Source organism: Amphiura filiformis, chromosome 14 (genome assembly GCF_039555335.1).
Source record: "Amphiura filiformis chromosome 14, Afil_fr2py, whole genome shotgun sequence".
Taxonomy (NCBI): Eukaryota; Metazoa; Echinodermata; class Ophiuroidea; order Amphilepidida; family Amphiuridae; genus Amphiura; species Amphiura filiformis.
The window spans coordinates 36,690,892-36,718,457 of record NC_092641.1 but is presented as its reverse complement, the minus strand read 5'-3'; the positions used below and the strand labels follow the sequence as shown (position 1 = coordinate 36,718,457).

The window sequence follows — 27,566 nt, the reverse complement described above, 5'->3', positions numbered from 1 at the left end:
TTAGTCAGCTGCGAGTGGTGTTATGTTATGCTCAGAAACTGCTGGGTTTCTCAGATTTGGGTCAACTGTTCCCTGACATGACAGCATTGGAACAAATTCCTCAAGATATGATGCTAGAAATACAAGCATTGGACAGAGAGTGTTTCTATGGCAGGTGCCTAGGCTTTCAGGCAAGTACATGTATATAATGTAGTCGGTGCACATTATACCTCATATTACTAGCAGGTTAAATAAAAACACACCAACATGTGTCTTCCTTGGAATAGAGTTTGTGCTATAAAAAGTGCCAAGAAAACACTTTCAAATCTAAATTTATATTTGGTGAAGAAGATAGAACACTCAAAGGGTAACATTTGCTCACCTGAGAGCTTTATTTAGGATCGGGAATGTAGCACTATTCCTTGTTCACTAGGTTGATTAACTGAAACTGACGATTAATGCTAGTTATTCAAGTTATCAGAGACCATCGGGGGACTGACATACTAAGAAGCTGTAAGCTCCGGAAAGTTTATGGCATCCTTAGCCTGGTCCCTGTTCAAATCACATTTTTGGTAATGATATGAATGTTTTAAATTATGTTTTTCAGGTGATAAATTTGACAAATTAGTCAAATAAAAAATGACATTACTTTTATAGTATATTGGGCTATTTCAGTTGACATCCATACCCCCCCCATGGAAGACATGACCTTAATCTCCCACACACAGGGTGTAGATTTCAAATGGAGCCACCCATTCAGGTAACTCCATTTGAAATTCAAATGGAATAGCAACCTATCCTGAGATTGATTTCTATGAATTGTGAAGAAGTTCTCTAAGGTAATACTAAGTTGCAATATCAGTATTGACAATGCAAAGTATAGTGTTTACCATTTATTCTCAATACAGTTTTGTGATAGCATGTGGCAGCCGTTGCAGACAGTCGCCGTGGCGTTAGCATCATTTGGTGAAGGATACCACAAGTACGAAGGGCCATTATCGCGAGTTGCCTCTTCATTCTTTCATGGGTATGTTACTAATTGAATACACAATATATCCATCAAACAGTTTATGTTTTTCAATGTTTTTCACCCTCAGTTTTGTGAATGCGTTCAACAGCCTGTCAAAGGTTTTGTCGTAGCCCTGGCTTCATATGGCAGAGGCTATGTGAACTACAAGAATTCAATACCAAGAGCAATGTCTTCCTTGGTACATGGGTATGTGCAATTATAACAACATTTTATTTGTTTGTTTGCTTAGCCATCAGCACTTCTCAATCAGGAATGTTAAGCATGAAATTAAGTTTTGCAACTAACTCATCATGCACTGCAAACAGGGTTTGATATATATATTGATGGGATTGTGGAGGTGTGCTACATTCCTTCAATTGTGACATTTTCTACCAAAATGCAATAGGACTCCCAATGTAGTCACATGTATTTGCTACATTATAGAATGTACATGTATTTCCCGCTATTCCCAAGATCCTTTACATGTAGTGTGTACAATCCAAAAATAAGATGCAGTAAATAATTCCAACCCCTTTGGGAAGCCCTGATGTAGTTCCTTGGGAATACAGAGCCTTCAGATATGTCTCAAACTGGGGTCGATCCTTGAACCGAACACCTACTTATTAGCAGGTCTTAATATGAAGTCATGTAGCCCTTGAATCCTGGTATGGTTTGCTTTCTTCAACACATCTTGGGTCTTAAATTGGAGTGAGTAAGGTTTTCTGTAGTTTGGTTTTTACTCTACTCAAGATTGTTCATCTCCCCCTCTTTTGTGTCCTTCTGAATTGTTTTAAATCAGTGCAAAGAATCTGGCAGGTTGTAGGGGTGCTATGTACCATTTTCTTTGTAGTTTTACTGTCTTGGTGTGGAGTCTTGGTGTGGATGTCTTATGGTGCAGGGGAAATTAGGTTCTTTTTTTTAATCGCTGTACTCTCTGAAATTAAACTACATGTATCTATGATGTTGGCATCAAACTGAATTTAATCATGAATTTCATCTCAAATCAAGTCTCAGAAAGATTCAATTAAAAAAATGGGAATCAACTTTTCTTTGTAAGTGTATTTTCAGGTGATATGTTTTAGCAAAAATCAAATGATTGCCACAACATGCCTTTGCCGCTATCAATATTGGTTCTCACATTCTGCTACGTTGATGAGGAGGTTGCTGGTATTTTGATCAGTTAATTGAAATGATTCTTACTGGTTGCAATGGTTAAATGTAGGATGATTATACAGCATAATGTATTCACTGGCAGTTTATTAGAAGAGCTATGAAATAATTGTCCTGACTAACCACCCCTCTTTCGCTGTTCCACTGGGTACATATATGCCCCACCCACCCACCACCCCTACATGGCATCACTGATCATGACCTGTGATGTATATACAATTGAAATTGTGGCGTTGGCTTATATTTGATTTAATGTATTTGTATATGGTTTGTACAGTGCTTTTATGATTGAATTATAAACCCTGGACCAATGGCTTCATCAACATCTGCAAAAGTGCATGCATGAAATATAATTAACCCATTGTTTATTTTTTTAATTGCATTTTTTTTTTTTTTTTTTAATTTATTTATTTATTTATTTATTTATTTATTTATTTATTTATTTATTTATTTATTTATTTATTTATTTATTTATTTATTTATTTATTTATTTATTTATTTATTTATTTATTTATTTATTTATTTATTTATTTATTTGTTTGTTTGTTTGTTTGTTTATATTAAGATTAATTAATTAATTAACTTAGTTATCATTTAGTTTTAACAGTTAATTTATATTATAATTATTTCTTTATTTTAGTATTTAAGTTCATTCCACACCCAAACAACAAGTTCTCATATAAACACCCACTTCATAGCATTTTGAACCATTTACATCAGACAGGCATGCCTTGAATCAATTTTTAGGGCGTTTTTCGACCTTTTTTGTATACATGTGACAATCAAGCCCAAAGACTTGAACAAAGACTAATTTCAAGTTATGCATTCCAATTTTTGGAAAACACATTTTCTAATCTTTTTCATAACCAATTAGCAAAAATAACATAATATTGAAATTATGAGCTAACTCGTACCCTATACTCAAGATTTTGAATGCTTAGACTTGTGCCAAGTCTTACAATTTTGTGACTACAATTGTAAGAAAACATGCAAAATTGCATGTGTTTGGACCATTTTCCCCAGAAATGGCAAAAATAATAAAATTTTACTTTTATTGCCAGTTAGGACTAACTAAAGGATTAGGATTTAGCTATGTTTCATTTGGCAAAGCAGGATAATATTTTTTTAATCCAAAAAAAATACTTCTGTATTTTTCTGGAATGGGAGTAGGCACAGTTGGCATGATTTAGAGTTGTCAGTGCACCTGGCAATTTGTACTGCAGCTGTAACATGATAATACATGTTTGAAAGAAACCCAGGCAAGTTAGAATGCTGGTGGGCAAATTGTGAAGCGTAATGTAGCAACTAGCACAATCTATGTCAATGGAGAGGTGTATCAAAAGTTAGTGTGAGTCCTGATACCGTAATACAAAAAATACTTCCAAGTGTGTGGTTCTTTGTGTCATTGTATGTCATGTCGTTTCTGTCAGTGACTGCCAGTAATATAAAAGATACATACATGTACATGCTCTTTGTACATTTGGTAAGAAATAGTGGCCAACATCAACAATTGAAAATTTATTTTGCTCAAAGAGACAGAGAGAGAGAGAGAGAGAGAGAGAGAGAGTCTTGTGTTAAAATTAAACTTTCTGTTTGATGTTAGCCTTTTGGAAGGTTTTCACTTAATTTAATGTTTTGTTCAATCATTTTAGATGAATGTGTAAATAAAGTAAAATAAACTGGCCTTGCTCCAGAACTGTTCTACACGTAGAGTGTACGTCGTACACATAAAATGTACAGTTTTTTGTACACATATGCATGATTTTACTGATGCAGTAAACTAAAATCATGTCGTACATACAAGAATGAAAAAAACAGACCAAATTTGTTGTGATTGATATTGGAAATGATGTGTGTATGTGAATGTCACTGCCAATATCATGTACCTACCATTGGTACACATCAATTTAGTATTTAGTAACCAGTGCATGAGATTTGTCTTTGACGCCTATTGTAAAATTCATCCATCATTAATTAGTTAGCCATTATCAGCCATACATGCTAACACTAAAAATACTATTACTTACAGTACCGTACTGAATTCAGCTCTCATACAGACAATACGTACTAATAAATCATTTATCATTCTCATTCTCATTGACTTGGCTTGGTTATCATTCATTTGCATGTATTCAATTAATTGATCATAATGTTATCATGTCATGTACAATGTATATTTGTGACGTGTCATGTCAAAAGGAGACACTTTTGGGCAGGATCGTAAATGGAGAAATAGCCAAAAATCCGCTCGGGGGAGATTTTTCACAATTTGGGTTTGTTGTGAATTTGTGATGTTATTAATGTTTAAAATATTGTCTGATAGTTTCAGACCGCAATATAACTGGCATCTTGTATTTTTTGAGACAATTTTCTAGATAATTCCTACTCTCAACATGGTCAATAATATTTTTAAAAGCCGATATCTCAATTTCCAATTTTATAATACCATAACTTACGAACTCAATATCCTCGCTTAGGAATGTCAGATTTCATTGGGGAAAACGGCATTGTGGAGCAAAATATCTATATATTTAAGATATATGTAAAAATCTCAAAATTGATAACCTGCCCAAAAGTGTCTCCTTTTGACATGACATGTCACATTTGAATGTACTGTACATACATGTGCTTCTGTTGAATTGATGTATTATAAAAGACAGAAAACCCCCATCCTACTTTGCCTGTGACATCCATGTCAAGATAACTGCTCATGATTGGTTACTGTAGCATGAATATGGAGGCGGGTATAATACAGGTCTACTTTTGGAGGTAATTTCATTTTGAAGGCACTATTTTAGATCATTTACATTCAAACTCATAAAAATCAGGCAGTCATTAGGATTTTTTGGTTGTAAAAACAGAAGGATTCTTGGTTTGGGTGGTCAGTGGAAGATTGTCTGTAGAATCTAACTTCAGTGGTCGTTCCCACCAAAAGAGTGACTTCAAAGCTAATTTGCTCAAAATGCTGATTTAAAAAGGCCGCCTATGTATGCTATGGTAACCAAGTCCTGTTGAGTTTGATTGACATGGGCATCAGATATGTACTACATGTAGGTTTTTTTTGGATATGTCTTTTATATGCAATTTGTTACTTACAAAAGTCTAGCTGTATTTACGAATGAAAATTTGCAGATTTTAGTAGCCTACTTAGTACATTATACATTTAATGTTGAAATTTGCATTATTGCAAACAGCTTCAAATGTTCATACTGCTTGCATGGATTTTTATGAAACTTGGTGGAAGTAATCAGCATTATATTCCAACAATTGTAAAGGTCATTGAGGGTCACCTGAGGTAAAATAAACATTGAATGAGTTTAGGCAATCTAAATAGAGAATACACCTTGCATCCCTCAAGGTAATTGCAAAAGCAGGTAACACTGCATTTCACATCAGCCCTCGAATTAACTCACAGCACCCATGACATTTTGCCGTGGGTGCCCATCCCCACTGCCGTAATGCCCGCAAAATATGTCCTTTACCCAAGGCAGTCACTTGCCGTGTCCTCTAATGAAGTTGTCGTCAGTGCCCCAGCCCTGCCCCTTCATTATAAAATCATCTATCAGACTGTTTGTGTGTGTTTTCTTCACTTTGGGAAAATTGCCTTGGTGCCCTTCTCAAATTTTAAACAGTTGCCATGATGCCCTCTTGAAATATTACAAACCGCCGTGCTGCCTTGCGTTTTCAGTGAAAATCCGAGGCAATTATCAACTTGCCCTAAAAAAATTGCCGTGTCCCTTCAGATCCTTAATTCGAGGGCTGTTTCACATTTAATTTAGAGAACTACCTTGGTTCCAGAACATAACAATTACACAGATTTATTTGTATGCTTGGAATCCTGATGTGAATAATATTAAATGATTAAATTGCAAATCAAGCTCATCCATCACTGCCCTTTATGAGATGCACTATAAGGTTGTAATAACACAAGAAACAAGCAGGTAAATTGCTTTCCAGTAAATTAACAATGACCTGCATCAAGGGTAGTTACCAGGTAATTATTCTCGTTGGGTTCACTGCTGTACTTGAGACATGTACAGGTGTGGGTAGGGGGTACTTACAAATATGGGTTTGTTGTGTCAGAGGTAGAGGCATATTGAAGTCATTCTACTTTGTATTGTGGTTAGGACACTATTGAGGCATTCTTTATTTACCGAATTAGAAGAACCATGTTACATACATGTACACTCAGTGAGTATGATGTATATGTTGTTAATGAATTATACTTGTTTTTATCTACATCTGTGATTAATTTGATAATACAATAATACAAATCACTTTGCGGGGCTCAAAATGCTTTTTTGATTACGAGGGCTTCTTAGTCCTCTAATGTACTAATTGCATTTACAAGTATTTTTCACTGGGGCTATTTTGTGAAATTTGGGGAAATTGCCTTTAGCCCGCATGCATTTTGAGCCCAGTAACATTGTCGTACACAAAATGGACTATTCTGTTTGAAATTCATACACCCCCTATGGAAGGCATGACCATAATCTCCCACACAAGGAATATTCAGATTTCAAATGGAGTAACCCTATTTGAAATTCACACTCCCTGTGTGGGAGATAAGGTCACAGATGTCTTCCATAAGGGGTTCATGGATTTCAACTAGAATATCCTAATCTATTGCATATTGAAACTGTAGTTAATTATCTTCCATGTTTTTCATTCCATTCATTTCCCTCCCTCCCTCCAAACCTCTGTATTCATCACATGCACTATGCAGGGCCAGGTACGCTTATAATCCTATACGATGTTATTAAAGTCTTCTTGAATATATTGGGTCAAACCATATTATTTTGTTAATTAATGGCAAAGCATGTCAATCACATTTTTATGAACTTATTAAATGTTTATGATACTGAATGTTGTCCTCTCACTAATTCTCTATCAAAGTTTTAATCACCGACTAATACAGACTATTTTCCAACAGACAAAGTCCCTGTGCGTTGTATGTTGTGAATTGTCACATATTCATGAGGGCTGTGTCTAACACTGGGTCTAACAATCAAGCCAGCATTGCGTGCCTTCACGAAGCGTTGTATGTTGACTGTAAAAATATGTGGTACATGTAGCGTTAATCCGGTATGTGTGTATTTTCATGGAACAAGCGGTCCTCATTATCGGGTGATGCTGAGACTTTTGACTGTTTGGAGTTTGTCTGTAATCTCTTTAGTCCATTGTTTTAATATTCACATAAGGAGATGCAGACCAATTCACCAAAAGGCAAATTCCCGGTGCATAGTATGCTGATAATTCCCACATATTCACAAGGTCCGATTGTTTGATCGACCCTGTGTAACAAATCAAGTGTTGTGTGTCTTCACGTTCGTGAAAGACCATTAAATGGTATGTGCGTAGCAGTTTTGTCTCTCGCACTTGGTGCTCATTACCAGGGATTTTTTGAGTTGGTGATTGGTATGTATCTCTTTATGAGTTTTCATCAGTAGACTTTGTCATTACTTATTTGAATTGATCCATTCATTGTATGTAACCAAAATCAAAATCCATATTATACATGGACTTGTCACTTGTGTGAATTATGAAACAACTTCACAAAAATACAAGTGCTCAAACAAGCTAAAATATTCATTGTGGCTATTTGGGTTTTTAGGGCTGAAAACTTCCAAGGATCTTGCCTGTTTTTGCAGACCAAAACCAAAAGTTATATGGTAGCGTATATACACTCATACATTGCTTACAATGCTCTACATTACATTATTATTGAGGTGAAACAGCTCAAAACATTTTTAGATCCTGTGCATTTACATCATCATGTTTAAAAAAAACTGAATCTTAATTTTCAAGAGATTGGTAGTTTCCAGTGCACAATTTACTAGATTAAAGATTAAGAGACCAAGTTTTTCAAGACCAAGTCCTATAGTGAACATAATTGTTCATGATTCAAAAGTACATTTCCCTGGGGTATCAGTTATTATAGTATTAGTCATTGGTTTGACCCAATATTCAAAGAGGATCTATCTTGCTCTTCAAATACCTTACTAGATATGCTTTGTAGCATGTGAATAAATTGTTCAATGTGTATAGCATTACATTGGTGTCCCCTATTCTGTTTTTCTCTCTTTCTGTATTTCTCTGTAAGACATTGATTGGTCTTGATTCATATGTGATGTATTGTGAAAAGGATATCAAGGAGCTGATGCAAGAAGGCCCATGTGCAATAGCTGCTACAAATCATATTTTGCGGATGTCTACAATATTGGTAAATCCCATAAGCCTTTGCAAGTAGACAGGAGATTGCTGTTGTCATTTGACGTCACACTGATGCACACATCGTTAAGTGAACATGACTACTGCGCAATTCAAAGCCGTGAAGTATGCAGTTATGAGGTGCACATTGGTGTGACATCAAATAACGACATCTCATGGCTACTCGCAAAGGCTTATGGGATTTACCAAAAAGGTCAATGGAGACATTTGTCAAATGTCTATAGGGCAACTATTGTATATACATGTAGGGCCTTTATTAGCTCCTTGATATGTACACGTAGCTTAGAACTGCATTTAAATATGCTACGCACATAGAATGAGTTAGGGTGTGAAGACTCTAAATTTCAGTACTTGTAATTCTCTTTCTAAATCTTTCTAAATTTGCATTACGTACAATGCATGTATAATATTTTGAATTTTATAAAGTTGTAGAATTGATTCCAATTCTTTTGATAATGTAGTCACTATGATATTTAGGTGAGCTAGCTGTCCTCACCATATTGCAGATGGTTGCAATAAAGGATCTGCTGACTCTAGTATTTGGGGGGGGGAGTTAATTTCTTGAATCTGATTTCTAAAATTTATTGTATATAATTTTATTTTTATGATTTCAAGATATTTCTGTTTGTGCGAAAGAGGATGGCATGAAAACCAGAGGCAACGTAATTTACATAGTATCTTGTTAAATCTCCAGATACAGCTTTATACAAGTTCTTGTTGAAGTGTAATGACATAGTGCCCTAGGGTACAATGCAAACACATAAATTGCTTTGATATTTCTTGCTGAACTCAATGTAGGCTACTAGCTAGTAGGGCTGTGGTCGGCACTGTTTTTTATTGTCGACATGTCAATATAATTCGTATACCGACGTCGACATCGACAGTGTGTCGACATAAAAAAATTATAAAAAAAAAAAAAAAAAAAAATTTTATTTTCAAAAAATATTTTTGGCCAGAAAATCAAGTTATAGGCCCAAACTGACTTGTTATTCAAGGTTGGAAACCAGAGAAATACTGCTACTCAAAAAAAAAACCAAATGCCAATTTTTTTTTACAAAGTTGGAAAAAGTTGTACATTTTAATTACTTTTGTTTCTATTGAACAGCTAGCAATGCATACTAATTCAATGTGTCCCTGAATGTTTAATAGAAGCAAAGGTAATCAAAATGTACAAGTTCATCAACTTTGTAAAAAAAAAAAAATTGGCATTTTTTTTTAGTAGCAGTATTTTTTTTTTTTTTTTAGAATTTTTTTTGATGTTGACATGTCGGCATACGTGCCGACGTCGACATTATGTCGACATAAGGCATGTCGACCACAGCCCTACTAGCTAGTGTTTTCTTTAGTTGTGGATTACATTTGTATGCACTGTGTGCACATTTAATTTACTGTAATTTTCAATGTTTACACATCATAACTGCTTATATTTCATGTCTTTATCCTAACTTGCAAACCAACAGGCCTACTAAAGCCACAGGCCTAATAATGAAAAAATGAAGTTTTGATTAGGGGATCCTGATTTAGCTGTCATACCTATTCTGTATTCATGTGTAATTAACATTGGTAAATTCAATATTTCAATAATATTATGAAACGGGCAAAAAAGTCGAGATTTTTATACCACTGGAAACCTCTGGCTACTACATATACATAATGTTTATGTACCAAACATTTCTTGCAGATTAATTTGTTTAGCAAAAATATCGTCAAATTTTGTTTTGGTATACAAGATCGAAATTATAACAGTGGCCTATGGAGCAGTGTAATACACATGATCATGCATAACTCGCAAATGCAAAATCAGAGTCAACTGAAATTTTGGGAATAAGATTTTTTCGTGGATATCTACTGATAAATGTCATTAAAAGAGGATGCTAGGATCACGAAATACTCCTTTAAGCATATTTCAAGTACAATCAGTCCATTGTTTTTCCTTTCAACAATAAGAAATCAGTGATGTGATATTCCCTGCATTGATAATTATTCATGCAAGTAATCGATTTCACAACAGTTATTGTTCTATGTTTTTCGTCCCAATAGTTCAATGAAGCCTGTCGACAAATGAGCACAAATAACCATGACGTCACTGCTCTAGAACATTTCGGCGCGGGAATTTTGAATATCGCGTGTTGAGAGACGGCTGTTTTTATTCGTTTTTATGGTTAATATGAGTTTGATTGAAATAAAACCATGTGATTCGTGCTTGATAATTATTTTTCTAACATATAAGACCTAATGTTGTGATTGCCGGACACTTCCTTTAACGCCAGCAAATGTGATGTAAACAAAACAAAAATTTGCAGTGAAAAAGCCACTTAGATTTTTTTAATTATTTTGGATTTAGCGCACTAAAAGCAGACATTATAGATTCATTGGTGCAAAAAGATGCATATTTAGACCATGCACCAGATACAGCTTTTACAAGCGTGAAAGTCTTGCCGTTTTAAAATATAAGGACGTTTTTGTGCATAATTTTGACATTTTTTTACTAAAACGTCGATTTCTCAGAGTTCATTTTTAACAATATTGTACGATTTTTGTGACAAGATAACTCGAAAAATATGCAAGCAAAAGGTAAACCTTTTGCACTATCGTTAGAGCACATCAAAGTCTAGGGAAGGTTTTCTCATTTTTTCAAAATATTTGTTTTGAACAAAAATATACACAATTATGTGCAATTTTTAGCTTAATAGAGTGACAAAATTCCTTTTTTCACATGTTTTTTGCAATATTTCTCTTCTCCATGAAAAACTAACTTTTTTTTACTCCAAACGGATTTTTTTTTAAGTTTTCACAAAAAAATTGGGGTAAAAAAGTGCATTTTTGTGATTTTTTCAAAACTCGAGATTTTTGAACAAATCTGACGTCACCATGGGATTCCTTGACTCATTTCCTTTCCAGAAATGTATAGTTTTATATACTTTGGACATACAATTCAAAAATAATGATGCTCGAAAAGGTCCGTGTTCTCTCCCATTACTCTGCCCTTAACTAGTATATACAGGGTGTCCCAGAATGATTTGTACCGTGTTTGCAAAAATAACTAAAAATAGAAGACGGGCAGTGTATCTATTTTTGATACCAGCATTATAATGTTGGACATGTCTCCTACTTATTCTGTTAATTTCAGCACGCTACCTTTATATGTTTTGGCGTGGCATGCAATAATGTAAAATCGATGAAAAACGACTCGCATACCTTTGAAAAATGGCACGATACGATTAAATGAAGAACGTGGGATGTTTGGCACAGCATTTCGACAACAACTACTGTTGGGGTTGCGCCTTAAAGCTTGCCGGACAGCTGCAATGTTCGCTCTAGTTCTTACAGTCTTACGAGCACCTGAAGCTTCACTCTGCCGATTCCTGACAGTTCCGTGTTCGTCAAACTTCTTTACGTTATACAATATCGTCTAATGAATCTTCTTTGCGTCTCAACATAGCTGCCGGTTTGCCAGTAAGTTTTTGAAAGAAATCCACGCTGCTGTACAGTAAATTGAGGAGCTGTCTTTTCTGTACCACAACCAGTTCGATCTCTGCAAGCATTTCAAATGACATGGACCTCACACCACAATAACTATATTTAAAACTACCGCCAAAGAGAGAATGGGATTAGGCCACAAATCCTTAATTCCATATAATGATTGCTTCAGTAACGTCATAAATAATAGATAGATATCGGCTATTTAGTGGAAATATGAACAGGGCACAACTAAAATACCTGCATAACTTTTTCCAAATAACTTTGTGCTGAACGGCTAGTAATGTTACAGATTTTCAAAATAGGTTGCGTTGTCAAAACTTAGAATTCACCATTTTTACGCAATCTTCTATAACTTCTACTAGAAACGTCCAATTTTTAAAATCTAAAAAATCTGAGAAAGCTAAATATATGTAGAACTTAAAATGCAAAACAATATGACCATTCAACATGCCCTTCATACCTAAAAAATTCCATCTTTCCCGGTATAGATCATTCTGGGACACCCTGTGCAGGTTTTGAATCTTACGTCTTTTAATTGAAATGGCTTTCATTGTGATTTCAAAAGAAGATATGATGTACAGGTATGTATTCACAACCTGATAATATAAATGATTAATCGACATACAGAGGCATATTTTCCCATTCAATCAACCATGATACAGCTTATTATTTATTTATCAAGAGTATGGTTAACCGCAATACTGAATTTAGACATTTATTTACATGTATTGAAACTTCAGAATAATGACCGCCTTTTCCTAGCCAACTGATGTTGCACATCCAACCAAAAACGGCACATACAAGGTAGATGCCACATACTGGATTATTCATGGTCTTGGAGTATTATATTAAAGACAGTCGGTCTAGTCTTGCTAAAATCCAATAGATTTTCTGTTTCTTAATTATTCTTATTGCCCATTGAAAAGGTTGGATCATTTAGATAAGCAGTTATAATTGTAGATTTGAATTAAAAGTACAGGTTACCCAAAGCTGACTTGTCAAAGCACTCTGTAATAACAGTGCATTTGCATAGCATAATCTTGATATTGTATAAGCCAGTGGTGAATCATCAACGTAGTCCTGGTAGTGCTATTTACATAACAGCAGTGAACTTTGCCCGTGCAGCCACCTTGTTTAGTCAAAACTGTGGTCACTGCAAAATCATATCCGCATGAATACAAATGTCTAAATTTAACAAAATATTAAATTATCATATTTGCAGGTTTTGTTTTAACTGGCAGTGCAATTAAACATGTTGGAGCCTTCTCATAAATTTCAGTGAATAAAAGTGATTATTTATAGAGCCAGCTTACAAAAGCTTACAAAAACAAGACTTTAAAGCGAAAATATATATTTGAAGTTGATCAAATACTATTTTGATCATTGGCGAGTACTAGCAGATATAGTGCGCAGCTCAAAAGGTTCAAACACTGAAAGGTAGAAACCTGGATTGGATATAATATTATAGCAACGCTTGCCTAGCATCATACTAGAAAGTGATTCAACCACTTGTCTGGCATGCTAGCAGCTCGCCATTAAAATCTATATGGCAAGGCAGTGTTTTGCTGTTGTCTTTTTGGTGGATATGTCTTGTTTTATTTTAAACAATTAAAAAAATAATAATAATTACAATAACTGTCGGTAATATCAATCTGATATAATTTAAGCAGTATTCAGACTTGTTATTGTACGTACAATATTGTATGTAACATATATACGTTATTTAATCTATTGCCATTCTATTTCCAGTAATGTTTAAGTTCTAACGAATGTTTGATGACGAAAAATCGATAATATATTTCTGCTAGATATTGTATGTAACATATTATCGATTTTGCGTCATCAAACATTCGTTAGAACTTAAACATTACTGGAAATAGAATGGCAATAGATTAAATAACGTATATATGTTACATACAATATTGTACGTACAATACTCGGAGTCTGTGGAGCGCTTTAGTGTAGTGTGCCCACAGAGAGTTCACTGTAGTCTGGCAGCATTCAACCATATTAATTCCTGAATAAAAGTTAAATCTCAAAATAAACAGTATCGTGTGTACATCATCATCAATGTGAATGAATGTTTTGACTAATATGATGGATTCATTTATACAGTTGAATTGAGTTATTAATGGTATAGAAAAACTAATGAATATGCTGATGGCATTCAACTAATACACAATTTCATCAGAATTTCATCTCAAAGAATATAAATTGCAATATGTCAATTACTATGAATAATTTGGCAAATTATGGATTTCTGTTTACAATTATGCAGCAAAATTTAAATTGCACATGTGATTGTAAAGTATAGTTTGTTAACTTGGACATAAAATATACTCAACTACTCATAATATTGAACTTATAAAAATAACCTCATAAAATAAAAAAATTATAAGATCAATGAAGCCCTTTATAATTAATGTAAGATGTTTCATTACAAAGCTTAACCTCTCCCTCCTCGTCTATAACAAAACCAGAAGTTGGTTAAAAATAAAATAGTAATTTTTATACAGCCATTTAGTAGAGCCATATTGTAACATTTGCTACGAATAAAATCTTGGGATTTAACACAAATACAGCTCCTAAAGCCTTGATAATTTGCAGGGTATGTTAGTTCATTAATGTACATTGCAATCATGTAAAAATCAGAATTTTGACAAAACTTGAGGTCGTCGTCCTCAGCAAATGTTCCGATATGGCTTTAATAGGATTTTTATTGAAAAAAACCATGATAATACTGTATATTCAGGAAAAATATTTTGCGGTAAGTTTGCATGTACATGAATGACTTGTGTAATTGAAATGGCAATATCGCATAGGAAGTTACATAAATATGTCCATGGAGAATTAATCATCGTTATAAAACAAAAAAAGCATGTAATCAATTTTCAGTTATGAAAGCTAATCACATGTCTTCAGTAAATATTGTTATCATCATACTGATGCCAGGACTGATATAAAATTACTTTCAATAGTCAGTGTAATTTCAGGTTCCAAGAGGAAGCAAACAAATTGAATTTAAAATGTTAATTTTATATTTTCCATATTTAGTGCTTACAAATTCAGTGACATGGGCCTATTTGTAATCAATTCATTGTTTAATTACCACAGTATAAATGATTAACAACAAGCTATCTCTATGCTTGAAATGTGTGTGTGTTAAGATTGGTTAAATCATCCAGTACATTTAGGTTAAAATTGCATTACAATAACAGAAATCAGACGGATGTATTAAATGAGTTTGCTCACATGTAGGTCATCAAGGCTATCACTTGGATTTGTACTGGTACTGGTATTAAATATGAAATGGGATTTCTTTGATAATGTAAAGGATATTCAAAAATGTAATCCATGTTTGCACAGTCTGGGATTAGCGATTTAACACATGTATACATTGGCAATTAGCTACCCACTGGCATAATGTAATGCCAACATATTACATGTTAGAGTGTTGTTGTTTGGTAATAAAGAGTCCTTGGCAACCAGTTTTTAAATAGCTGCATCATTGTGCCAGATTTAATCAGGTTGGTGCTGAGAGGAAAATAATGCAATCATGCATAGATCCACAATCTACCACAAGGAATGCTTCTATTTTACCAGCTGGTGTGTGGCACAAATTTAATAAAACCACAAATTTTCCTCATTTAGCCATGTAATTGAATGGGATTATTTTGACATTTTAAAACGCTTACAATATCACAAACCAAACAAGTATGTTAATAAATAATATGAATACAAGCTGAAACTGTTGGTTTGATAATTTTTTAATTTCTGACTTTTATTATAGCTCTTGCTGTGGCCAAATTGCCTTAGTTTACTTTGACGCTGTAAACTACCCAATATTGCACTTCTCATACAAACTATACAACACTTCTCATACAATGGGCTATTCCAGTTGAAATCCATACACCCCAGTGGAAGACATGATGTTAATGGAAGTGTGAATTTCAAATGCGATTACCTGAGTGAGTGAATCCATTTGAATTCTATGTCTTCCATACAGGTGTATGGAGTTTAACTGGATAATGGCACAATTTGACAAATGCAATTTTAATTAATAGAAATTGTTTCCCATTTAATGAATAGACATCTGTATTGATTTTATATTTTAGCTATTGTTTTTAATGTAAGGGTGCAGAAGGAAATGTGTGGGTTGTGGTGACAGTTCAGTTTAAGGTGCCACAAACTGAGTTGTATGGAGTTAAATGAGGTGGGGCAATTGTTTGTCTGCAACCATGATTCTTAGCAACATGTGATTCAATATCTCTGATATAATGGGGAACAAGCTAGATTGAACAAATGTTCATTAATTTAAGTGTTTTGTTTCACTGCTAAACTGTTTTTAAAGCATTCTGTTTCATGCTTTTTCTAAATGTTTGAGAACAATTTTTGAATTGTTTGTTCAGTCTACATCCTTGCAAAATTACAATTATAGTTTTAACTTACTTTGCATATCATTTTGTTCTTGTTGATTGTTTACCCCATAAGTACTGCCTGCTGATTGGTTACAAGAAGACTATTATGATTTATTGAGCCAATCAGCAGCATGGTAAGAATGGTGGTAGTGCTGAAGAGGATTGATCATAACTAGGTATTGTGTAATCAGAAACACTATAGTTTTCATGGGTTAATGATGCATAATACCAAAATTATTATTACTTGTACATGGCACTATATTTAGTGACATTTTCTGATGGAAATTAATATCAAAAAGTAAGTAGTGTAAATGATTAAATGATGAAGTTAACAGCCAAATTGTCACAGATATTTAGAACAATCAAAAGGAACATTTGACTTAAATTTTAATTCCATAGGCAAAATATATAATTCTTGATCATGAGAGCCAACTTGGGCACACACAGATATTTGCATGGGCGTACTACATAAAGACAACACACTTACTGCATAAACACAGCTTTTGAGAATTGCCCAATCACAGTTTTCGAATATGGTTGAGATATTCAAGATTCAGCCATGTTGGTGGCATGATTGTGTTATTCCAAGAAAAGTATGTTGATGCAGAAGGTACATCCGTATACATCCTCTCATCACCGAGAATTATATATTTTGCCTATCTAGTGAATTATGCCAATACTTCCAACTCTAACACTAACAAAACAGGCTGAAATCATACATTATGCAACTTGTAGACGAAGCTTATTTATTGTGTGTTATAATATATGTTCCAAAATAAAAGTGTTTTAACAAGAATTTTCTTATCCATGTTCCCAATGTGATATAGGAGCCGATATTTAACCAATCCAGAGGCCAGGGCCAAGCAAGTTGTTAGTGTAACTAATCATTCCAATGTAGAGTTTTGTAAAGCATTCTGGTCTATCACAGAAGGTGATGTCATAGCGGTGAGTTTAGTAACTAATCATTCCAATGTCGAGTTTTGTAAAGAATTCTGGTCTATCACAGAAGGTGATGTCATAGCGGTGAGTTTAGTAACTAATCATTCCAATGTAGAGTTTTGTAAAGCATTCTGGTCTATCACAGAAGGGGATGTCATAGCGGTGAGTTTAATTAACACATTTACTTAAGGGGGTACAGACACAGACAACAGTTATGGAGTTACAGTCAAAAATAGGGGAAAACCAATATTTGATCAATAAATCAATAACTTGCCTTGAGTTGCTGAATATCTTACTTGTCACCAATGCGCTATGATTTTTGAGAAAAATGTAAAAATAGGTTCAAAATTGGCCAGGGTGTAGTACCCCTTAACAGATCTAATGTGTGCAAAGGGGAGTAGTTTGAAATAGTATATACTTTGATCAGCTCATAATAGGTGAGACATATTCAGTTTTTGTCCCAACTCACGTCTGCTTAAATTCACAAAAGTGTATGTCAGTCATGCAATTTGCAAAATGCAGTTCACGTAGGTGCTGCAAACAGCTGAGTGCTCTCAGCTATGTCTATGCCAGGGTTAGCGGTGACCTGCTGAGTCCAGGGGTCCAAATTGGCAAATAAAGGGGTCCAGGCATCTAATTCTAAACAGACATACAAAATTAAGGGGTCCAAATCACGGGGACCTGCCAAATCAAGTCGTCCTGGACCCCAATACCCCTTAAAATGATACCCCTGGTCTACGCCAGTTTATTTCAATCCATGATCATGTTACGAGTCCCTCCTATTATAAGCTGATCAGAGTATACATGTAGTTCATATTCTCAGTTACAACCGTGTTGAAAATACCATAACAGGACTGGTTGAAATGGTTTGAAAAGAGACCATGTGTGCCTACCTCTGAAGATTTGCACTTTTATCTTCTAGTTAGAAGCAACAAATAACTAAAGAAACAGTCTACCATATGGGCACTCCATTTGTCTAGAGGTGGCTTATTTATGAAGTAATTGCACATTTTAAAGTACCCATTGCCCTGTTTTCATGATGGTTGGTCTATTGTGTATGTGAGACGCTTTATTTCCAAAACAGGTTCAACAGTGGTGTACAGTCCTGAGAAACTTCCTGCTTCAAGGCTTCAAGCTTTTTTCCCCTTTCATGTTTGACCATGCCTGACTGTGTCATATTGTGTACACTGTTAATAATGGAGTTACTATTATCTGCTATCTCACTGTCTACATTAAATTTGGTTTGATATTGATTAAAAAATCAGTTGAGCTGCTGCTTTTTGCTCAAATTTGGTTATGATATTAGCATTTTTATTTTCAGTTTGTTTGTTAAATTCCTCTTACAAATTTTGACTGTATCATAAATATATGTTATCTTTGTATTGCTTACAGGAAATGTGCAATTTAATGGCAGGGTCAGTGGCAATCAACAAACTCATCCAAATACAACCTCATAATTTTGAACTAGAAGCAGTAGATGGAAGCGAGATGGTCACCATAGTTCCACCGTGTGCACATACAGGACCTGCACCAGTCCAAATACGTTTAATATGCTTTGTGGAACGGGAAGGACAGGTAATGTCTACCTGCTGGTCATATATAAAGTTATTCACAAAAGGTAACACAGGCATTACAAATGCATCTATAGCTTCAGAACAGTACTACCGTAAACGTTCGCCGAATGGCGCACCTGTGCTCCTTTGCCTTGGGGTAAATTTCATGTACAAATAGAGAGCTCCCTCCTCTAAAAATTCCAACACGAATAAGGGTACGTGCCCTTATTTGCTGGTGGGATTTTTATGGGAGGCACTTTTAGTTGTCTAAAATTCCAGTTATGTCAAGGAGCCCATAGTGCCATTAGGTGACGTTCTGGTATTAATCATATTCACAATATTAGAAAGAATGATGGTTTGCATAGGCGCATTTTGATACCATATTTGTCAAGGTTTGTTCAATATTAACAACACTGCAGTATTTTTAAAGAAAGAAATTTGAATTTGATCAATGGTTATTAAACGCAAGCATTGTGGCATGTAAAACTACATTATCATTGCGCTGGATTCAAATCAATACAACATACTGCACCTTTTAAATCTAGGGTCTTTTCTTTAAAAATACATCCATGTTGTTAATATTGATATAAAATTGGGCAAATGATTTACCAAAATGCTCATACACAAACCAGCTGTCTTTCCATGTAATAATATTGTAAATATGATTCACAATTCTGAAGCTGTAGACGATTAGAAGTATTTGTAATGGCTGTGTTAGTTTTGTGAAGTCTTTATAGATGAATTGACATGTGATGTCATTCTAAATATTTGCCTGGCAGTAGTTATTGTTCTTTGTCTGCCAATATGCACATGCATTCTATTTTGATGACGCTTGTTCTTGTAAAAATCATATTAAGTCAAACAAAGGCTAATATGCTAAAAAGTGATTAGGTCATATGTTGTTCCCTGCAGCATAATTAATAGGCCATTCCCCACTCCCTCTACTGTCACATCTATAGCAATATCAGCTTGATGCGGGGGAACGTTCACAATTAAAATTGAATCCAAGCTATAGTGCAGGGAAACACAGGTATAGAAGTAGGCTTCAAAATACACCAACTTCATTCCCATGCATTTAATTTCATAGTTGTGGAACAAATCATATTAAACATTTCCACATTTTGTTAAAACAACAGTTCCAATGTCCTTCAAAATTTCTCTGGTAGGGAGTCTGTTCCCTTATTTGGAAAAGACTTGTTTCCTACCAAAGTATGAATGAATACATGCTCTGTATTTGACATTGGTATTTCATTAGTCCAAATAGTTTTCTCGGAATAATTGCATCTTGAAGTTACTTTAAAATTCTATGGACGCGTTATATTAAACAATAAGACTCATACAATGGTAAAAAAATCACTATGAAAGATGTATGTTCCATTTTAGCCTTTCTTTAAGGGCAAAAAAGGCTCTTTGAGTTGCCTTTCCATCATGCTCATGGACAGTTGAAAATAATGACAAATAACTTAATTATAATGTTACTACTTGGCAAAATGAGTTAATGCATTTCATGTGTGCAATCTAAACAACACCATGTAATTTGCACTCAGTGTAATTTAGTGCTGTTGTAATTGGCCACCTTTCATGTGGTTTTCATATAAACACTTTATAAATTTGGTATTTGTTTTAGTGTTAGATTCCTCATTGTTTTGAAAGCTTAAAACTATTATGATGTTGTTGTTGTTGTTTTCCTTAGGCGTGGTTAAATGATGCAGGAACACCTGGCACCAACAATGCATCCGAGAAGAAGGCTCCAGAACAACCACCTAGCCCAATGTCTAGGGGACTTCTAATACATATTCATGGTGGAGGGTTTGTAGCACACACATCAAAGTCACATGAGGTAAGTTGGAATGCTAACCTTTGCTACTACATGTATTCCTGTTGAAATCCATACACCCCTATGGAAGACATAGCATTTAGTCTTCCACACAGGGAGAACGAATTTCAAATGGGGTTACTTGAATGGGTGACTCTATTTGAAATATACATGCCCTGTGTGGGAGATTAAGGTCATGTCTTCCATAGGGGTGTATGAATTCAACTGAAATATCACAATTTGGCTATGAATAGGAAGGTGAAAATGCCAAGTGTGGTGTGTCTGATGCAGAAATGGTCTCTAGAAGATATGTAAATATGGATATTATGTTCTTGAGAATGCAGTGCTATTTTGAAAATATATCCAAAAATATTCAATGTTGAAAATTCTGATTTTCTGAAAAAATGTTGAAGATTTGTAGAAAGAAAAGAAATTGGCAAAAAAGTGGCCTGAAGTTGTCTTATGTCTATGAAAGATACTGTTGTTTGTTTGTTTCAGTCCTTAAAAAAATTGCAACAAAATTAGAATCTTTTTTTGGATGTGCATCCCTCTGTGGAAGACTTAGGCTAAATCTTCCACAGGGGGAATGTGGATGACAAATGGAATAGCCCATTTATGGACCAAGCTTTGTTTTCTTTCTTTCAGATTTATCTACGCTCATGGGCACGAGATTTAGGTGTGCCTATTGTTTCTATTGACTACTCCTTAGCACCAGAGCAGCCTTTTCCAAGAGCATTTGAAGAGTGTTTCTTTGCCTACGCATGGGCTATTAAGAATGCCCCGTATTTAGGTAAGCATTTGTTTAGACTTCCCAAGATTTTGATGTGCTTGTTGCAGGCCATAATTTAAAATTAATTAGCTGTAATCAATTTTGGAATTTAGTTATTAGCCTAAAAAATTTCCAATTTGGTAAGAAAACAAATCAATCCTGTGAATTTTTGGTTAGAATCTAATGAAATCACAGAAATTAACATTATTTACTGTCATCTTTGTATTTTATTTTGATCTCAGGTTCAACTGGCGAGCGCATCTGTCTAGTTGGTGACAGTGCCGGTGGTAACCTAGCAACAGCTGTTGCCATGAGGCGGCATCCTATGGTATTAGGCCACCTGGCGGCATAGTGCCTATCTACACGCCATTTCGTGTTCATTATATCCCGTCACCATCACGTATGATGAGTCTGTTAGACCCATTGCTGCCTATAGGTATACTCATTAGGTGTCTGTCTGCCTATGCTGGAGTAGAGAATGAGGTAAGAATTATTGTAATAGCCCTCTGCTTGGTCAAATCTCAAAAGAGATTGAAAAGGAAGAGGACTTTTGTGTAGTGGTTTAACCATGTTCTGATATTTTAATATTGGGACTGGTGGAAAAAGGGGTGCATGTGACTAGCTGTGTATGCAGTGTTATTATTATTATATTTGATCCTGTACTCTAACCACATCGGTATAAGCCTGGTTACAACTGTAAGCCCCCCACCTGCTGCCACCATAATTGTTTAGTAAATAAAAACCCAGGATTCATCCAGATATAAGGTAGTGATAGTAGTGGCTAGCACATGTTATTAGATGATTCCACCATTTGGGGAGCAGGTTCCAACTTTATAATTCCTTTCATATGTATCGTGAAGTGAAATGTCACAGGAAGATATTACTTCCTTTCAAAGGCAGGCAAAGTGAGAGGCCTCAGTCATGGTTTGATGGTCTTTGTGAGTTCTTCAATATCCCTTAGTGTCATGCTCATTATACCCGCATGCGAAGCATGAACGGGTATATTGCCATCCTATGGTTATACCCGCATGCGAAGCATGAACGGGTATATTGCCATCCTATGGTTATACCCGCATGCGAAGCATGAACGGGTATATTGCCATCATATGGTTATACCCCCTATGGTTACTTCTCCTCCATTTCTTCTTCCTCCTCCATCAAACACAACATTCTGTCAAGGCTAGCGCTAAAACTACAAGGGCCACAGGCCCATATGTGGTAAATATGGGCCCTACCCTGTAGATTTATCCTTTGCCCATCTTGGCCCCAGAGGTCAAAGGTCATGGGCCCCAGGGGCCCAAATGTAAAAATACAAAGCATGCCGTTTCTCATCAAATGAAGCAGCCTCAGGGCCCTGAGTTGGTACACTGATAGCCCCAGGGGTACTCTATATATATAAGTATACAAGAGCCCCATATGTCATATATTATGGGCCCCAGGGCCCCCAAATGTTAAAATAAGGGGCAACAGATTGACAGGGCTAGCGCTAAAACTACAAGGGCCTTCAGCATTATATTGTTATATGTATATATGAACCCCATGTGTCGCATAATATGGGCCCCAGAGCCCCAAACACTAAAACATAGGGCCGGCCGTTACTCCGTAAAGAAAGCAGCTACAATGTCCAGCTTGAGTCTGCTGATAGCACTTGAGAATTATATTTCAACATATGCACATGAGCCCCATAAGTCAAATATTATGGGCCCCGGGGCCCCAAATGTTAAAGCAAAGGCCCGGCCATTTTTCATCAAATAAAGCAACTTTAGAGCTCAAGAGTTTGTACACAGATTGCACCTGAGAATTATATTGTTAGATGTACATATGAGCCCCATATGTCACACCATTGGCCCCAGGCCCCAAAGCGCTAAAACATAGGGCCAGCCGTTACTCGGTAAATGAAGCAGCTACTGTGCCCAGCTTGAGTCTACTGATAGTTTGAGAATTATACTCCAACATATGTACATGAGCCTCATAAGTCAAATATTATGGGCCCCAGGGCCCCAAATGTTAAAAAAGGGCCGTCCGTTTATCATCAAATAAAGCAGCTTCTGCGCTCAAGAGTTTGTACACAGATTGCACCTGAGAATTATATTGTTAATAACACCCATCCCATCCCACCCCATACAAGTAGGAATAAACAGATTCACAGACAATAGCGTAATTATAATATAGAGAACATAAACGTTAAGGCTGTTCTAGTTAAATTACATACCCATTGGCTGTTCTATTTAATTTACATACTCCCTCTGGAATAGCTTTCCCCTAATCAAATTGCATATTGTGAATTTCAATAGCGTATTATAATAATTATAGATGATGATTGGAAATACTATGTGTGAAGCGTTAAGACTGTTCCATTTAAATTACATACCTTTGGCTGTTCCATTTAATTTACATACTCTCTCTGAAATGGTCCCAAAATAGCAGTTCCGTTTAATTTACATACTCCCTCTGAAATGGCTGTTCCATTTAATTTATATACATGTACTCCCTCTGGAATAGCTTTCCCCTAATCAAATTGTGTATTGTGAATTTCAATCCATCAAATTGCATAGCTTCACTGTGAATTAAAGGGACTGCCAACAGCAACCTAAGTCCTCCGCAAATAAGGACTGTAAGTTGTGTACACTGATAACATGCGGGTATAGCCGTATTTGTGTACAAATATATAGCCTTCTAGTATTTTGGTTCAATTGCTGATACAAACTTGTATAACTTGTGTGCGGGGGTTTCAAGCATGGTCAATGTAGCTGGGAAAATATAGATTTTGCTTTGTAGAGCAATTTGAAAAGAGAAGGGGGACTATCCCCAGTCTGATATCTGCAATTAAATTGTATAAGGTTACAGGATCGTGCATTGGTAATCTGTGCATATAAAGTCTGTAAAGTTCATTGAGGCACAGCACGTATGTTAGAAGGAACGAAGGAAGGAAGAGCTAAAGCTTGAAACACAGCTGAACATCATCAATATCAAAATACCAAAGAATAATGAGATACAGTTCACCAACAGGCAAAGTCCCACTGCTTTGTATGCTGAGAAATCTTGCATGTTCAAGAGGCCGATCGTTTGATCATGCGTGTCTAACAAATCACGCCAGTGTTGGGTGCTATGCGTTACATGTTTCATATGTCGCACTCCTTGGAATGATTGGCCCTCATTAACAGATGATGCTGGGACTAGGACTTTAACAGTTGGTGAATGGTCTGTGTATTATTAGTTTATGGTTGAAGCATGATTTTGGTCTTGTCTGGATATACTTGCAAGTCTATATGTATACTAAACAGTGTGCTTCATTGGTGCATTGGAGCTCCAAGTGAACTGTATTGAAGGATTACCATCTGTATTACAAATTACCTGAGTGTGTACTTAGCCTACAGGTGCATAGTTTCATTCTCATCTTAACATTCTTGTTAATATTTAACAGGTTCTCTCAGATGAACTAGCTCAAGCTATTATCCAAAAAGCCAATGAGAAACTGCACAGATCACAACCACCGCCTCCAGAGAGTGACGACTCAGAAGAGGACAACTATGAGGATGATGAAGATGATGATGACTTGAATGAAAACAATACACTGCCTCTGGAGTGGGATGATAGTGCATCAGTGCACACAGGGTCAGAACAGATATCTGTGAATGGAAGTGTTTTAAGTGGGCACCACGGGATGTCACAAGCAGACTCTCCTATTATGGAATCTGTAGACATGTCAAAATTAGACATTGGAGATGTTGAATTAGCAACAGAACATGGGGTGTTATCTACAACAAGTGCAATGAGTAACCACATAATGCATGGACATAATGGGTCTGCTACACATGAAACTATAGCAGTAGTTGACCCATGTGATATACCAAGACCATCATCACCTCATATAGGTGCAAACACTAACCATCATCCGTCAGTATTCACTTCAGAGGCAATGCATGGGGACGTTGATGCACATACTGATATATCCCTTGATTCACCTGAACACCACAACACAAATAAAAAGCCTCTACTCAAAGATAATCTTCACCTTGATTTGTCGTCGGTGGGAAAGGGTTCAAAGGTTAGAGATGAGGGTGTGCAGTCGCCATCGTATGTGACGTCGCCTATTAGGAGATTTAAAGAAGTGCCCATTATGAAGAATTCTTACATGTCACCAATGATAGCAGATGACGAGCTGCTGAAAGGACTACCACCTGTGCATATTATCGTGAGTTTATGTCTGTAGCAGTATTTCAATTTTGTCATAGTAATAGTATGTTATGTCATGCAAGGGATCATTTATATTCTGAAAAGATTGAAAACCCTGATAATCTTGCCCTTCTCTTCGTGCAGAAGTCATTATCGCGCATTGTTCAACATTTTATTCTAATAATAAAAATACTGCCCTTGCCCTTTTACAGGGCTGTCAAAGTACTGTTTTGTAGTATTTTGTACTGATAGTGAATAATGCTAAAAATGCTACATGAAATTGTGAAAATACTGATATTGTATGGAAAATACAAATTGTTAAATCTTGAGAATATTGACAATTGTAATAGAACGTTGAGCTCTGCTTCTATTGTATGTGACAATGAAAAGATAATGGAGATTTGGGTTGAGCCCTTAATCATGCCATTTGCCAGTGGTGTTGGAAGTTAACACAGTTGACATTCCACCTGTCATTATAGAAATGTTTCCAGATTCTGTACTATCACTCCTGCGCCTAAAATTGGATTCCTCCCACAATCATGTCCAATCTTTTGTTTCTAGTTTAAATTTGGATGGATTAATTGGGCATCACAAGTCCCTCAAATATTATTTTCTACATGGTCAAGTTGAATATGGAACCATTTTCTCAATTAACATAATTTTGTTACTTTTTGTTATTTCAGGCCTGTGCCTTGGACCCCCTCCTAGACGACTCAATCACCTTTGCCAAGCGTCGCGTGCACTCAACACACCTGTCTCATTAGAGGTCATCGACAAGCTCCCTCACGGTTTCCTCAACTTCTCTCTAGTCGGCAAGGAGTGTAAAGCCGCATCCATGGTAGTGGTTCAGCACATCATGCAAATCTTATATGGCGGACATCAGAGTTCAGATGATGAATTTACCCACTTGGAATAATTATCACATTATTTTTAGCCCAAGAAAAATAATGCATAACAATTAATGTGGTTTTTTTTCTGGTTTTTTTTAGAGAACAACCTTTGTTTAATTAAGTAGCAGGTTTGCATGTATACTGGTCATGTTGGCGGTTCTGTTTTGACTGCAGAATTTGTCTTGAAGAACTTGACTCAACATAGCCACTTGCAAAATGCTATGGAAAATTTACCATATTGGATTTAGAGAATTAAAGTATTGTTTTGAGACCCTGCCGTGTCCATCACCTGATACAACACTGGAGATCTGAATTGTTCCATGCAAAAATAATGTTATCTCCCATGGTATATCAGGCGATAGAGACACGGCTGGGTCTCAAAATAATAGTTTTATTCTCATTCTTAAACAGGTTACCTGTGAAATCATGTTTGCATGTAATTTATGTCACTTTTTGCGTCCATTTTGATCCAGTTCAACCAGTTACTCATGCACAAATTAGTGAATCCATTGAATCCTTCATATGCGGATGCAAAATATTGCATTGTGCCGGTGCACATACTTTTTAGGCGCACCGCAAACGATACACACAATCACGCAGTTCAATATGTACCCAGGTGTTCTTTATTGTCACATGTGACACAATCAAAAACCAATGAAATAAAATGAAAAATGACAACTGTTTTAAGAATATTGGATTGTTACATGGGGACTAAAAGAGCGTACCACAGGCAAGGGCTCAAAATTGAACAAAATTTGTTGTCTTAAGCACAATTATTATAAAGGATCATGTAGTGCTTAATGCATGTAATTGACACAACACTTGCATCAAAGATTGTCTGGTGCATGCAGAAATCATCCAGGAGTACAACATTTTCCTTTCCATGGGTGACATGCAATATGGTAAGAATCTTGAGATGTCCCTAGCAAATTTTGTGTGTTTGAATCAGGTTTTTATGATGACCTGGGAAGAGGACAGTTTTATAGTAATGCTAATAACCGATACAGAGTATGGCCAATTTTTATACTTACGCACTTTACAATTTGCACCATTCTAAAGAATTGCCACTTGATGCTAAAAGTTCTCTGTGACAGCATGAACTAGAGACAACAATGGGAGGTGCTATCATCACA

The 27,566-nt window shown here is 35.6% G+C and overlaps 1 protein-coding gene across 1 annotated transcript; it reads left to right on the top strand.

Moving 5' to 3' along the window:
• On the top strand, positions 1 to 27,440 carry LOC140170042 (hormone-sensitive lipase-like). The gene is given in 11 exon segments (XM_072193357.1): positions 1 to 170; positions 1,077 to 1,195; positions 17,118 to 17,235; positions 18,622 to 18,804; positions 20,476 to 20,622; positions 21,244 to 21,388; positions 21,610 to 21,681; positions 21,684 to 21,850; positions 24,792 to 25,562; positions 26,227 to 26,275; positions 26,278 to 27,440. Coding segments are annotated over 11 exon segments (2,046 nt in total). The 5' UTR covers positions 1 to 77; the 3' UTR covers positions 26,460 to 27,440.
• Positions 27,441 to 27,566: the final 126 nt, after the last annotated feature.